The 14,663-nt window shown below is 45.4% G+C and overlaps 1 protein-coding gene across 1 annotated transcript in view; it reads right to left on the bottom strand.

Moving 5' to 3' along the window:
- Positions 1-14,433, bottom strand: part of LOC140467499 (lysine-specific demethylase 9-like) — a 69,563-nt gene extending 55,130 nt beyond the window's left edge. Inside the window, exon 1 of the mRNA XM_072563917.1 lies at positions 13,951-14,433. Within this exon, the coding sequence (XP_072420018.1) occupies positions 13,951-14,398 (448 nt within the window). The 5' untranslated portion in view covers positions 14,399-14,433. The remainder of the gene's footprint in view (positions 1-13,950) is intronic.
- Positions 14,434-14,663: the final 230 nt, after the last annotated feature.

Genomic DNA, 14,663 nt, shown 5'->3' on the forward strand with positions numbered 1-14,663 from the left:
AATGAATCTTGTATGAACAAAGGAAAAAATGTTCAGCTTGAAATATCAATGAACCGTTTAGATTAAGGATGTCCAGCACCTTGAACCCTTTGCAGGACTGAGTAAAAGCCATTAATATATCTCTTTACAAAAGGTAACAGGATTACTCAGTGCTAACTTGTTGCAGCCTACAGTCAAGCACAAAACTGATGATACAGTAAATACGCATTCTGTTCACTGGCAGTCAACATTCAGATTTTTAAACAGCAGCACGTGCTCACTAGCACCAGCTGGTTACTGATAACTTTCACGACTGACAGGCAGAACGAGGTGGTGGAGGGCACCAGAAATCTTTCCATGGTTTCCATGAAGTGAAGAAACTGTATTTTATAATAATCTGTCCCTTGGCTAACTTCCTCAAGCAGCTGAGCCGCGGGTGAGGGAGGGTGTTGGTGGGAACAGGCAGATGGCTCTGGCCAGATTTCAGACCTGTAATGAATGGCAAAATGTTCCTCCCCTATCGTGGGACCCCATGCTTCATAAATATTCAGCATACAAAAATACTCCTGCATTATCATTTGCAAATTTAGTGGACATCAATTTTGACTGTTGGCCAGATTTGAACATCATTTTGAATTTGTCCATGAGATGTGGGGGGGTCACTGGCAAGGCCATTTATCGTGTAATTGCCTGGGAGAAGGTTGTGGCTGGCTGTTAACTTCAAAAGCTGCCATCTGCAGTAAAGGTGCTCCCATGCGCTGGTTTCCGGGCAGGAGTTTGAGTCAAATGGTGAAGGAGGAAATATTTCAAATTAGTTTGGTGAAAGACGCAGTAGGTATTGGAGCTGGTCTGATAAGGTGAAGTAGGTGAAAGTGAGGATTGGAGATGCTGGAGATCAGAGTCTAGATTACAGTAGTGCTGGAAAAGCACAGCAAGTCAGGCAGCATCTGAGGAGCAGGAAAATCGATGTTTCGGGTAAAAGCCCTTCATCAAGTGCCCTTTGCACACAAATGTTAAGGGTCACAGGTTTGAGAGAGCTATCAAAGAATCTTTGGTGAGTCGATGCATTGCATCCTAGGCAAAGCATAGAATCATAGAATCCCTCCAGTTTGAAAACAGGCCATTTGACCCAACAAGCCCAAACCGACTCTGAAGAGTAACCGACCCAGACCCATTCCCCTACCCTATTACTCTACATTTACTCCTGACTAATGCACACTTAACCTACACATCCCTGAACACTATTGTCAATTCAGCATGGCAAATTCACCCAACCTGTACATCTTTGGATTGTGGGAGGGAACCAGAGCACCCGGAGGAAAAACACACACACACACACACACGGGAAGAATATGCGAGCTTCACACAGTTGCCCAAGGCAGGAATTGAACCTGGGCTCCTGGCGCTGTGAGGCAGCAGTGCTAACCACTGAGCCACCCCAAACATGTTAAGAAAAATGTGGAACTTTGTACAAGGTCATTACCAGATTTGATAGGCTGCAATACAGCTATGATAACCCCTTATAATTTAAGTCCCCAACCTCTTGAGGGGCAGATGTACACAAGTTTTGACAGCCAAGTATCTTTCTATTAAGTGGCCTAACCGATATGATTACATCAAACTCCTAATCCCAAAACCTGATTTTGTTAAAAACAGATCGGGTGGCATGACAGCTCAGTGGTTAGCATTGCTGCCTCAGTGCCAGGAATCCAGGTTCAATTCCAGCCTCTGGCAACTATCTGTGTGGACTTTGCACATTCTCCCATGTCTGCATGGGTTTCTTTTGGGTCCTCCAGTTTCCTCCCACAGTCCAAAGATGTGCAGGTTAGGCGAATTGGCCATGCTAAATTGCCCATAGTGTTCAGGAATGCATGGGTTAGGTGCATTAGTTAGGGGTTAATATGAGGTAGGGGAGTGGGTTGCTACTCAGAGGGATGGTGTGGATTTGTTGGGCAGAAGGGGCCTGTTTCCACACCGTACGGGTTCTATAAGGATTGAGGATTGGCTGTCTGACAGAAGGCAGAGAGTTGGGATAAAAGGTTCTTTTTCGGAATGGCAGCCAGTGACAAGTGGTGTCCTGCTGGGTTCAGTGTTGGGGCCTCAGCTGTTCACTTTATATATTAATGATCTGGATAAGGGGACTGGGGGCATTCTGGCGAAGTTTGCCGATGATACGAAGTTAGGCGGACCAGGCAGGTAGTTCCGAGGTAGTGGGGAGGCTGCAGAAAGATTTAGACAATTTAGCAGAATGGTCCACGAAATGCCTGATGAAATTCAACGTGAGCAAATGCGAGGTCTTGCACTTTGGAAAAAAGAATACAGGCATGGACTATTTTCTAAGCAGTGAGAAAATTCATAAAGCCAAAGTACAAAGGGATCTGGGAGTGCTAGTCCAGGTCTCTCTAAAGGTTGACTTGCAGGTTGAGTTCGTGGTTAAGAAAGCAAATGTAATGTTGTCATCTATCTCAAGAGGGTTGGAATGTAAAATCAGAGATGTGCTGAGACTTTATAAAGCTCCAGTTAGGCCCTATTTAGAATACTGTGTCCAATTCTGGGCCCACACCTCAAGAAGGACATACTGGCACTGGAGCGTGTCCAGCGGACATTCACACAGATGATCTCTGGAATGGTAGGCCTAACATATGACAAACCGCTGAGGATCCTGGGATTGTATTCATTATAGTTTAGAAGGTTGAGGGGAGATCTAATAGAAACTTACAAGGTAATGCATGGCTTAGAAAAGGTTGGACGCTGGGAATTTGTTTCCGTTAGGTACTAGGACCCTTGGGCACATTAAAATTAGAGGGGGTCAATTCAGAATGGAAATGAGACATTTCTTCAGCCATAGAGTGGTGGGCCTGTGGAATTCATTGCCATGGAGCGCATTGGAGACCAGAAAGTTAAATGTCTTCAAGGCAGAGACTGATAGATTCTTGATCTCGCAAGGAATTAAGGGCTACAGGGAATGTGCGGGTAAGTGGCATTGAAATGCTCATCAGCCATGAATGAATGGCAGAGTAGACTCGATGGGCCGAATGGTCTTACTTCCACTCCTATGTCTAATGGTCTTATAAAAGATCTCTGGGGTCAATTTGAACTTAGAAATTTGCGAAGTACTGTGCTGTTGAAGGAGTTGCATTGCTACACAGCGGTGTTCGTTACCGAACAAAAGGCTTGGAAACACCCTCACTACTAAGGACAGAACGATTAATGCAGTATAGAAAACTGCATACAATATATAATCAAATTATATATCAGCTTCAATTGAAACTATTACAGCTGGACAGTGCTGTAAATGATGACCTGGTTACTTAAATGCAAGTGAACACCAGACACGAATAGTCAGCAAGACCAAGTCCTTAGTGTACCACCTCTGACCCACCAACATAAGACTTCTTGTAGATCTCAAAGTAAAAGAACTTTATGTTGTCAGGCCCCTGTTGAAGTACAGCCAGTTAGTGAGCTACAGGGAGTCACCTCAAACACACACTTCCTTTTGACCCAGTTCTTATAGACAGAATGAGTAAGCTAAAACAGAGGGGTATCAAAGCTAAATACCTGCTTGTCAAAACTGAAAGAGCTATCTGCATTGCATATTCAGCCTTTAAAAAGGGTTGCAGATTTAAATACAAGGGAGTCTCATTGTCACTGCATTAAAAATGAAATGACCTTATTAAATATATAGTGTGGTTTCTCATCAGATAGTTGATGTGGCTACAAAACCCAGAGTGACAGAGTCAAATTTTATTTGGCAACTCCTGTAAAATGCCTTGGGACATTTTACTAAGGTAGAGGCACTAATGTAAGAAACTGTTCAGTCGGTAACACCTTTTCCCGCAGTCAGAAGACTGCAGATTTAAGCCCACTCCAGAAAACCGAGAACAAATTAGACTGACAAAAACCACTTGAGAAACTACGCAGGTTCGACAGCATTAGTAGAGAAAAAAAAACAAAGCCAATGTTTTGAATCCAGTGACCTTTCCTCAGGTCACATTGATGAGTAGTTTGGGAGTGTTCCACTGGCACAGATGGCATCTTTGACATGCTATGTTCAACCCAAATATCATTTTCCCTTTCAGGTAGAAGCAAACAATTTGTATGAGTAAGGAAATTTTCTGCCTTGTTCTAAGCTAATATTCATCCAAAATCAACATCACTAAAAATGATTAGAGTCACACTCTCAATGTTGATTGTAGGATTTTGCTGCACTCAATTTAGCTGCAACAGTTTTTTTAATTCACTGAAGTGGTATGCTTTAAAAGAACTCCATTGGTTCTATGGAGCTTTGGGATATCTTGAGGTTGTGAACACTGCCATATAAATATTCACATATAAATAATTTCAAAAAAATAAATGCATGTTGCTGTTTCTGAAACACTGTTGCCTCTCAGCATCTAGTCAGATGACAAACTATCTCCATAGGTTCAGGCACTCTGGCATCTTGATACCTGAAATCACAGTGAATTAAGCTGAATGTGCAAATCCATAGTGGTTTATTGTTGTTGCTTGTACACTTGATAACAAGGTTTCAGGTGTGGCAGACTTTGAACAGATATCCAGGGTGACTAAGTGAATTGTTGTTATTGGAATCATTACCACAAAATGACTGGCACCGACTTTAAATAGGCCATTGCACTTTGGAGTGTAAACATAGCACAGCTCATTGGAAACGGGAGGCAAGGGCAAGATCAAATTCAGAAAATTAAAATGATTTTGAACAACAGACTGATATACCAGCAGAAATATCAAAGTCATGAGGGCAGGGCAGGTGGGGTTACAAAAATAAATGCACATCTGGTACAAAAATCACAATCTACTTCAAAAACGAGCCCATTTCCAACAGTACTAAAATCTCAAACACAATGGTAAAGCTGTCAGCAGAGAAACCTCACTGTACAAACCAAGCCTCTATCAATACCAATCCACATGAAAAAAATTACTTGCATTATGTGAAGTGGAGAAAGCACCACACCCATTTCAGTTACGAAATGCAAATAATTTTCAACTCCATATTCTGCTCCTTGCAGCCAGTTATTCCATAGCTGGCCCTGCAATGCTCTGATTGCAATGCAATATTCTCGTTTGACCTACAGCTTGTAACAGGAGCCTCAAGCAGTGTTAACATTACAAACTTTGCTGTTTCCCATTATTAGGCAGCACACAGATCACTTGTGCGTCACACAATCTGACTACACCACCTGCATAGACAATGTCCACATACTAATCCCCAAATTACACATTTCATGGTTGCACACAGACTTGACAACCTCCACTTTCTCAAGGACAGATCTAATTACAGACCCAGTGAAGAAAGCAGGCTAGGTAAATAGCTCAAATAAAACCATTTCACTGCTTTTTCCTCCATCTTGCTCACCTCACACAACTAAAAGATTGACCCCTGTACTGGGCTTTTTGCCACCTCAGGAAGTGCTATGTGGGAAACATGAAAGTCAATATGTGCACAGTAAGATCCCACCAACACAATGTGATGACGATAAGATGATTGGTTGATGGCATGCTAAAATTAGAGAGGGATATATAAGGAAAAGCAATCGGGAGAGACCACAGTGCAAAGAAGGGAATAGGAGGGAGTTCAAACTGAAATTCAAGTTCCCTACAAGCATCTTGATATATTGTATTATTGAGGCCAGCAGAAAATCAGTGATTTTAATGGGAGACTTGTGCACAAACAGTGAAACTAAGTTTTCTGTAGACAGATTTACATCTGAACATCAGATGTAAAGTTTGCATCTATACAGCACTTCCATTGTAGAAAACTCTCCCCACAAGCCTCAGTGAAGTGAAATCAGATAAACTGAACATCGAGCCAAAGGATGATCAGGATTGGACTTTCAGCAATAAAGTTTTAGATTAGATTAGATGATTAGATTACTTAGTGTGGAAACAGGCCCTTTGGCCCAACAAGTCCACACCGACCCTCCGAAGAGCAACCCACCCACACCCATTCCCCTACATTTACCCCTTCACCTAACAACTTAGCATGGCCAATTCACCAGAGGAAGAAATCAACTTTTGCACTACAAGATCCCAAAATTCAAAATCCATATTCTAACTACATCCCATCAACCTTAGCTCCATGTAACCAAATACTCTTAGCTTGCTCTATTCTATCAATCTCAGATTCAAAATTAACAGAGTCCCTGCATCGAATTATTTTGCATGACTTCTGCACCTCTAACAGCCTGTAATAGAAAATTATTTCCCTGAATGATCTTACCCTTATCCTGCACTCTCTTGCCAGCAGAAAATGTTTCATTTTACCAATCCTGGCAATTTCTCTCAAAATCTTAGATTCCTCAACCTAATCACCCTTTAACTCTAAATTCCAGATAGTACAAGCCTAATTTATGTAGTTCCTCAGCATTGATGAGCAGGACAGGCTAAACTGAAGTTAATGGAAGTTGGCCAAGACAGTATTGAAATACTTGTGTCTCAAGGTTTCAGTAGCAGATGGCCTATTGCAGGACAGAGTTGGCTGATAGTAGGTACATATTTAAGTCTTAGGTCATACTGGTGCTTTCCAACTAAGGAGATTTGAGCACAAGAATCTGATCAGAACCTTGTTTGCAAATGCAGAAGCACCAGGATACACAGATGACATTAAATGCACAGCTGGGAGATAGATTAAAAAACTTGCAATTATACAGCTCCTTTAGGTACACAAAGCCAGTGAAGCATTTTTTAAAAAAAGGTTTGCCACTATGGTAATGTAAAGCACTGCAGGATTCTAGAAACAGTGAAGATAGTGTGCAGATAATCTATTTGTAATCTAATATAATCTTATTGTAATTTAATCTAATATTTAAATCGGCGGTATGGTGGCACAATGGTTAGCACTGCTGCCTCAGCGCCAGAGACCTGGGTTCAATTCCCGCCTCAGGCAACTGTTTGTGTGGAGTTTGCACATTCTCCCCGTGTCTGCGTGGGTTTCCTCTGGGTGCTCCAGTTTCCTCCCACAGTCCAAAAATGTGCAGATTAGGTGAATTGGCCATGCTAAATTTCCCGTAGCGTTAGGTGAAGGGGTAAATGTAGAGGAATGGGTCTGGGTGGGTTGCTCTTCGGAGGGTCGGTGTGGAATTGTTGGGCCGAAGGGCCTGTTTCCACACTAAGTAAATCTAATCTATTTTAATGATGACAAAACAAATTTAATGCTTCCAGTTGAGTAACCCTTCTTCAGAATGTTCTGGGCTTGAACATTTATTCCGTTTTCTCTGCACAGGTGCTGCCAGACTTGCAGAGCTTCTCCAGCAATTCCTGTTTTGTTTGTTTCAGTCTCCAGCATACATGTTTTGTCTTAAATGAGGCCTAAGTATTGACCAGCACAGCAAAAACAATTCCCCTGCTCTTCAAACGGCATCATGGAAATGGTCACATCTGCAAAGACAACAAGTGAGTTCAGCCACTATACCAGAACACTTCAGACTGCACAATATCACTATCTCACATGCCAAACATCCCAAAAGTATTCTATTCACATACACCTACTCCTTAACCCCCAACTATATGCTTGAAGTACGAGTGTGGCAAAGTATTTACTAATTAGGGAACATACAGTCACAACGTGGAGTCAATATAGTATAGGCAATGGTAATTTGGTCCACTGAGTCCATGCTAACTCTGCAGAACAATATAATAAATTTCGTTTGCACTCTAGCCATGTAGCCCTGCAGATTTATTAACCCAATTGCTTACCCAAAGCCCTTTTGAAACCTTTAATCATTTCTGTTCTCACAATCCTAACGGGCAGCAATTCCAGGTCATTGTCACTCGAACTTTGACATATTCCTGAACATAACAGCTCTCAATTGGTTCTCCTGCCACTAGACTGCATATCCATCCCTCACTGGCTATCATAGTATGTACTGGTTACAAAATGTAATATAGCAACTTCTTACCTATGATCTTTAGCACAAAAAAAAACAGCTCTGCATAAATACCATTAAGAGCAACTAAGGATGAGTAAATGCTGGCCCAGCTAGCAAAGACCACATCCCCTGCACGTGAAATGATTTGGGATATCCAAAATCACAAGTGACTTCATAAATGAAAGTCTACTTGCTGACTAGCAGGATGCTCCAAATTGCTCTCCCCACCAACACCTATCATACCAAGTTGAAGTGCTTTCACAGGTTTGGAAGAGTAGTCTAAAGTTGAACTATGGCATCGGTTACTCTTTTGGTTGGGTGGCTCAACCACCATACCAGCACTGTTATCTTTGCCAACCACCTCCCCGATGCAGTAAATGATCCACTATGTTACAGGAGTGAGTTTGCTGCAGAATGGTACTCTGCTTTTGTGGGGATTATTATTAGATTACTTCATGTGAAAACAGGCCCTTTGGTCCAACAAGTCCACACCGACCCGCCGAAGCGCAACCCACCCATACCCCTACATTTGCCCCTTACCTAACACTACAGGCAACTTAGCATGGCCAATTCACCTGACCTGCACATCTTTGGACTGTGGGAGGAAACCGGAGCACCCGGAGGAAACCCACGCAGACACGGGGAGAATGTGCAAACTCCACACAGTCAGTCGCCTGAGGCGGGAATTGAACCCGGGTCTCTGGCGCTGTGAGGCAGCAGTGCTAACCACTGTGCCACCGTGCCGCCCACAAATAGGGATACAAATAGGAAGTACAGAAATGACAATTAACTGAGACAATTCAGGAAGACCTTTGAAGAAGGGACACTTGACTTGAAACGTTAACTATTCCTCTCTCCACAGATGCTGCCAGACCAACTGAATTTCTCCAGCAATTTCTGGTTTTGTTTCAGAAAGAGTTGCGCTGGCTTTCAAAGGTCTAACTCAAGGAAGACCCCAATCTAACCTTCATGAAAACCACAGCTTTGAAAGGAAGTTTACAATTCCAACATAACACATGCAAAGATATAATAAATTGTACAATGTGAGCTTGAGATCTATGCTAGAGAATTGGGTACAAAATCCAGGGACCCTCAGTGAGGGCATGCTGGAGTTGTGGATACAGAATAGAATAGTAATTTATTGTCACTTGTTTCTTTAAAATATAGACAAGAACTGTTTTTATTTGTAGCGATTTTATAAAACAGAAAATCATCCAAACTAGTCCACAGAAGTGTTATAAGACAAAATTTAACATTAAACTGCCTCATGAGCTCTCAATACAGGAAACTAAAAATTTGGACGAACAAGCTAGGTTGTACAAAAAGACTTGAGGGAGGGGCTTCTAAAAGAACTCCAGTGTTAATCTGGACACAATAAAAGATCAGTAATGTAGAGTAGAACCAGAGCCGTAATTAGTTAGATTGAGGACAGAACATTCCTTTCCGTGAAGTGAACTAGTTGTGTTCTTTTGATTAAACCTGGACGCATTCATAGCCAGTTTCTGGTGCCAGTATCACCTTTCACTGTATTATTTACTGTACTGTATTTTTTGCTGTAAAATGCAAGTGACAATAAATCAGGGAATTTATTCAATCCAATAATCAATGTATCTAATGGTATTTCAGTAAACGTTCAGCCCAAGAATGATCAGGTCCTAGCATGCTTCTGGATTAGAATGGTGCTGGAAAAGCACAGCAGTTCAGACAGCATCCAAGGATCAGGAAAATCAACGTTTTGGGCAAAAGCTCTTCATCAGGAATAGCAGCTTGATTTCTGAGACCACATTTATGAGCATTTGAATTATGACCCCATGACCACCAGTAACTCCAGTACCCAGATCAAACTAACTGCCAAAGATGCAGTTTTTGTTTGGTCAAGCACATAGGGCATTATATATGCTTATCCAGCTGAGTAAAAATTGAAGATAATACAACTTCAAAAGGTCCAGCAAAAGAGGGTGGGGGGTTGACCAGGTAAAGTGTTCCTCCCCCTGCAATACAAATTTGCCTCCATAAGGACACATGCTTTCCACTGTTACCAAAATGGCACACCTCAGAAAAACAAATAAAGGCACTTTGCACCCAATGTACTAGATTAACACATTGCTACTGTGGAAGATAGCTTTGTGCAAACTAGATTATTGTGTTTCCTAATTTATAATCACTAATACACTCTTGAAACATTGAACTAAAAATAGAAAATCCTGGAAATATTCAGCATATCTGATAGCATCTGTAAAGACAGAAACAGAGTTAACGTTGCAGGTCTGTGAGCTTTCATCAGAACTTGGAAGATTGTTCCCTGTCAGGCACTTTGGGCCATTTTGACAATATGAAAGCCTCTGCAGAAACTGTCTTTAGGTCATTGACTGGGAATGGTACAATAACCAACATAAATTGGATGGCGCAGTGGCTCAGTGGTTAGCACAGCTGCTTCACAGCACCAGAGTCCCAGGTTCAATTCCAGCCTCGAGCAACTGTCTGTGTGGAGTTTGCAGATTCTCTCTGTGTCTGTGTGGGTTTCCTCCAGTGCTTCGGTTTCCTCCCACAGTCCAAAGATGTGCAGGTCAGGTGAATTGGCCATGCTGATTTGCCCATAGTGTTAGATGCATTAGTCAGAGGGAAATCAGACTGGGTGGGTTATTCTTTGGAGGGTCGATTTCCACACTGCAGGGAATCTAATCTAATCTAAATTGCCCCTAAAAATCAATTTCCTTTTGATATGCCATACTCAATATAAAGAGCAAAAGAACAACTACATTCACACCAAACAGGTGCCAGATAATACCGATCTCCAATTAGAGAAATTCTAACCATTATGTCTTGAACTTCAATGGCACTTTCTCTGAATCTCCCACCATCAATACCCTGGAGGTTACCACTTACCAGAAACTGAACTGGACCAACCAAATAAATTTGATCAGGTTAGTACGTCCACTATCTATCAGGATGGAACACACTCCAACTGCCTGGATGTGTTTAGCTTCAACAACACCCTGGAAGCTCAATTCCATCCAAGCCAAAGCAACACGCTTGATTAGTGCACCATTCCCCACCAACACAGAGGTTTTACCACATAACGGTCTTTCGGCAACCAAACTCTCAAAGGACAAGGGCAGCGGATGCATGGGAACACTGCCACATACAAGATTTCCTCCAAGTCACATTTCATTTTGTCCTGAAAATTATTTCTGCCTTCACTACACCTGGTAAAAATCCTGGAACTCCCTTCCACAAATCAGTGCGGGTGTCCCTAAACCACACCAGCGGCAACAGTTCAAAAGGTAGCTCACTACCACTTTTTCAAGGGCAATTAGGGTTAAGCAGTTAATGTTGGCCCAGCCCGTTCCATCCACAACAAAATAAATCACAGTAACTAAAAACCCATAGTCTCAACATAAATCAATGGACTTATGGTTTTTGCATTTTCTAAATTTTGCAGCTAATCCAAACTCAAAGCGAACCTTAATAAAGTGTCTCCAATCTACAAATACCATTTAATGACTGCGACAGTCTCGAACAAAGTTTCAGACAAGATTGTTTTAATACACAAATCCCTTCAATGAAACTTAAAACTGAAGATAAAATATTTCTCATTTCACTTAGAACATGACAATTTATCTACACTCCATCTTTTACAGTAAACAATCACAGATGTTTTTAAACATTAAACTCAAGGTCACAACTGTGTAGTCCTCCCTGTATACGAAGCTAAATATCATCAACAGCTGATACTTAGACCGAGTCTATCGCAGACCAAGAGCCTCGGTACAATAACCACGTATTGAGGAAAGAAGCAATTTGTATTTACATTGCAGTCAAAACATCTCAATGTACTTCACAACAAATGAATAACTCTTCATATTGAGTCATTAAGTAGGGCAAATGAAAGCCAATGTTACGAGTGAGATCCCACAAAAATGAAGTTTATTTACTCCCAGTGGAGAAAATGCTGTTGCACGAATCAAGTTTCTTGAACTGCAACTTCACTTGGAGATGTCCTGTAAACCTCAATGTGATCTTAGGTTCATGGGGCCAGCTGTGGCTGAGAGCGCTCTAATTCACAAGGACAGGAGTTGAAGACCCAATCCAAGGACCTTAGCTCACAATCCAGGTTGAGACACAGCACAATATTGAGCATTATAGTCACACATCACCTTAAAAAGAGATTTTAAATTCAGACACTGTCTACTCTCTCAAGTGGATGTAACAAATCCCATGGCCACCATTGCAAAGCGTGCTGGCGCCAGTTCTACCTAGTGTCCTGACCAGATCATCTGGACAGTACTGTACTCCTGTTTGTAGGGCCATGCCTTGCACAAGTTGCCGCCATCTTCCCACATTACAACCAATGGCTCACTCATTACAAAGCATTCACTTTAGACTATCTTAAAATGGTGAAAAAACTTCACAAAAGCACAAGACTTCTTTCTGTGTTAATGTCCAATATCCCTTAAAGATTTCCCGTTTTGGAGGAGTGGTGCATGGGGTCAGTACTGCCCTTTGCTACAACTATCACAGTTCCTCCAAAAGGTCAGCTCGCCCACAGTACAGCACCCACTGACGTCAAGGGTTTAAAAGGCTCAGGGGTACAGAGAGGAAGCAGGGGTGGTGAAGGAAACTTGCCCTAGAAAGGAAGATGATCCCTTTTTGATCCCCCACCCAGGAGTGGGAACTGTCCCATTAAAACCCCAAACTCACCTCCTTCAGTCCTCTTTGGGAATGAACACAACCAGCAGACCCTTCTCTACTTCCTTTATCCCTTCCCCTCTCTCTGGGATCAACCTTATTCACCCCCATCCCCATGATGTAACTGTCTCTCTCTCTTCTCCCCACCCCCCAGGACCTAATCCTGTCTCTTTCAACCCCATCTTGTACATAATGCCCCAACCCCCACCCTGTGGACCTACCAGTCTGTTGCCCCCACCCTAGTGACCTAACCCAGTCTCACGCTCCTCATCCACTAGGACCTAGGACCTAAGTCTGTCCACCCCCACCCGATCCAAGAGACCTAACTCTGTCTCCCCTCCAAACCCACCCTGGGATCTTAACCCTCCTCCTCCCCCACCTCATGACCTGACCCTGCACTCTACCCCCACACCCCCCCACCATGACCTGACCCTGCACTCTACCCCCACACCCCCCCCACCTCATGACCTGACCCTGCACTCTACCCCCACACCCCCCCCTCATGACCTGACCCTGCACTCTACCCCCACACCCCCCCCCATGACCTGACCCTGCACTCTACCCCCACACCCCCCCCATGACCTGACCCTGCACTCTACCCCCACACCCCCCCCCATGACCTGACCCTGCACTCTACCCCCACACCCCCCCCTCATGACCTGACCCTGCACTCTACCCCCACACCCCCCCCATGACCTGACCCTGCACTCTACCCCCACACCCCCCCCTCATGACCTGACCCTGCACTCTACCCCCACACCCCCCCCTCATGACCTGACCCTGCACTCTACCCCCACACCCCCCCCATGACCTGACCCTGCACTCTACCCCCACACCCCCCCCTCATGACCTGACCCTGCACTCTACCCCCACACCCCCCCCTCATGACCTGACCCTGCACTCTACCCCCACACCCCCCCCATGACCTGACCCTGCACTCTAAACCCACACCCCCCCCCATGACCTGACCCTGCACTCTAAACCCACACCCCCCCTCATGACCTGACCCTGCACTCTACCCCCACACCCCCCCCTCATGACCTGACCCTGCACTCTACCCCCACACCCCCCCCATGACCTGACCCTGCACTCTACCCCCACACCCCCCCCTCATGACCTGACCCTGCACTCTACCCCCACACCCCCCCCTCATGACCTGACCCTGCACTCTACCCCCACACCCCCCCCATGACCTGACCCTGCACTCTAAACCCACACCCCCCCTCATGACCTGACCCTGCACTCTACCCCCACACCCCCCCTCATGACCTGACCCTGCACTCTAAACCCACACCCCCCCCTCATGACCTGACCCTGCACTCTACCCCCACACCCCCCCCTCATGACCGGACCCTGCACTCTACCCCCACACCCCCCCTCCCCCTTTCTCCGTTACCTTTGGCCGGTGGGGGCGGGGTAGGCGGCGGCCGGCAGTCGCTGTTCTCCTTCCGCGGCCGGTGCTTCTTCTCCTTGTCCCGTCGCGGGTGCTTCTCCTTCGGGCCCTTGGCCTTGGGGAGGGCGGGAGCGGGGAGGCCCGTGGCGGCGGCGGCGGCGGAGGAGGAGGGCGAGGTGACGGGGCAGGCGGCGGGCCCGGGGACAGCCACGCCGGAGGCAGCTGCGGGAGCGGGAGGAGGCCGCACAGAGTAGAGGCCAGCAGGGGAGGCCGGGTAACGGAGCACCGAGGCTGAGCTGGCGGGAGGCCGGAGGCTCAGGCCGTGGTGCTGTGTTTTGCGGCGCTTGGCGGCGGGCCCAGGGCTAATACTGGGGCCGGTGCCGGGGCCGGGCTCCCTCTCCCGCGGCTCTTTACTCGGTGCCTTCAAGCGGACCAGGCCGAGCTGCGCCATCGCGAACCGGAAGTGGCGGCCGGACAGAGTGGCGCGTGCACCGCTGCACGGCCGCCGGAAGCGGGGCAGCCCGCCGGAACTGACGTCTAGCGGGTTGCATAGTCGGGGGGGAGGGGGATCGTTAAGGAGGGGGGGGGAAAACCAGCCGGGAGCCATCTTGGGTGAGGCAGAGTGGGGCGAGTCAGAAGGACGGCGTCACCAACCGGACGCCATCTTGAGTGAGGCAGGTGAGGTGGTCTGTGTGGATCCAACTTGAAATGTCTTC

This window comes from Chiloscyllium punctatum, chromosome 45, assembly GCF_047496795.1.
Source record: "Chiloscyllium punctatum isolate Juve2018m chromosome 45, sChiPun1.3, whole genome shotgun sequence".
NCBI classification, from domain to species: domain Eukaryota; kingdom Metazoa; phylum Chordata; class Chondrichthyes; order Orectolobiformes; family Hemiscylliidae; genus Chiloscyllium; species Chiloscyllium punctatum.